The following is a 1,478-nucleotide window of genomic DNA, read 5'->3' as shown; positions in this document are numbered from 1 at the left end:
CTGTTAATCAGGCAGAAAGACTGCAGAGTCAGCACCACGACTGGATTAGCTGAAGGTAAGAGCCAGTGTGACACCTATTAACTGATCCTATTTACCTCACATCAGGTAAAACCTGGGGCTCAGTGGTTTGAGGAAAATATCAAATTGTGATTTACACATCAAGAATCTAGAAATCTCTAAATGAGGTGCACTGCAAATCTAACAAAGCAGATTTATCACCTTTTAGAGTAAAATTAAACGCTTTCCCAGTGTTTATATGGGAACCACTAAAAAGTGTTAAACTAACACATTTGAAAGTGTTCACATTATTTACACTGTTACAGAGTGAGATAAAAACTCTCACAATGTAAACCAATGTACCACAACAACGGAGAACAAACACACTAAGTCAGTGTTCAAAGTTCACTCAGAGACACACGTTGAGAAAATGGTCAACACTGCACTAGTTATCATGTAGCACATGGCGGTGACACAGTTTACACTAGTAGTGCATGCTACCGATATAAGCAACATGGGCCATTGAGAGTTTAGCGCTATTATATTCTTGGCATCAAGCAAAGCTTTGTAGAGCATGTGTCGAATTTGTTGTTGAAGTCACAGGCTCAATTCTAAAAGTCTTTAAGGTTAATTTCATTTATAGCTTAAACTGCATGAATGGTGCCAACCAAAGAAATTACATTTGTGGATGGAGTGTAATTACATCTCTAAGGAGTTAAACTAACACTGACATGATCAACTCTGTCCAACACTGGACAGCATTTTACACTGACTCTTAGGGAGTTGAAATCAACCCCAAAATGTTTAACTCTGAAATGTCAACATCAAATTTTGCTGTGGCAAATGGCAATTTTTGGGCTTCAGAGCTTCGCTGGGGGAGGGAGTTGTGTCACACACCTGACAACATCGAGTTTCATTTGGTTCTGTCAACAACATGCTGTATATCTTTGCCCGTTTTTGACTAATCTAGTACCTTAACCCGCTTGGTCTCCCACACCTGTCTCTATTTTACATTGTCATCCACAGTCTGCAGTCTGAGAAGTGTTTAATTTAGCTGCATAGTGTTGGAAGGTGTTGAAATGTTGCAGTTAGAAAGAAGACTGTCAGCTGGGCACATCCATGCACTCAATATGAAAATGAAGAAGCGTGCTTATCCTCTGATGACCAGAGATACATTTGAAGACAATGGAAATGAACCCATGGACTGGAGCAGATGGTAGTTTTCTGTTTTCTTTCTATTGTAACATAATAGAAATGTATAAAATGTGTGTATTTGCTTGTGTCTGTGTGTCAGGATTCCAGCAGGCTAATGTCGTCATCCTGCCCAATCATCTGGCCAAGGACTTTGAGGGCTTCTGTTATAATAATCCTGCCCCCTTACCACTCCTTTATCGCAGCCAATCAGGAGAGACTTCTTGTCCACCTCTGGCTAGACATGCTGACATAAGGGATTCCATCCATGTTAATACACCATAATCTCA

The 1,478-nt window shown here is 40.1% G+C and overlaps 1 protein-coding gene across 1 annotated transcript in view; it reads left to right on the top strand.

Moving 5' to 3' along the window:
• dglucy (D-glutamate cyclase) overlaps positions 1 to 1,478 on the top strand; it is an 18,523-nt gene that overhangs the window by 4,524 nt on the left and 12,521 nt on the right. The window contains exon 3 of the mRNA XM_020608693.1: positions 1,292 to 1,445. Within this exon, the coding sequence (XP_020464349.1) occupies positions 1,292 to 1,445 (154 nt within the window). The remainder of the gene's footprint in view (positions 1 to 1,291; positions 1,446 to 1,478) is intronic.

This window comes from Monopterus albus, unplaced genomic scaffold, assembly GCF_001952655.1.
Source record: "Monopterus albus unplaced genomic scaffold, M_albus_1.0 scaffold94.1, whole genome shotgun sequence".
Taxonomy (NCBI): domain Eukaryota; kingdom Metazoa; phylum Chordata; class Actinopteri; order Synbranchiformes; family Synbranchidae; genus Monopterus; species Monopterus albus.
The sequence above is the reverse complement of the archived record's forward strand: the minus strand, read 5'-3'. Positions and strand labels throughout refer to the sequence as shown.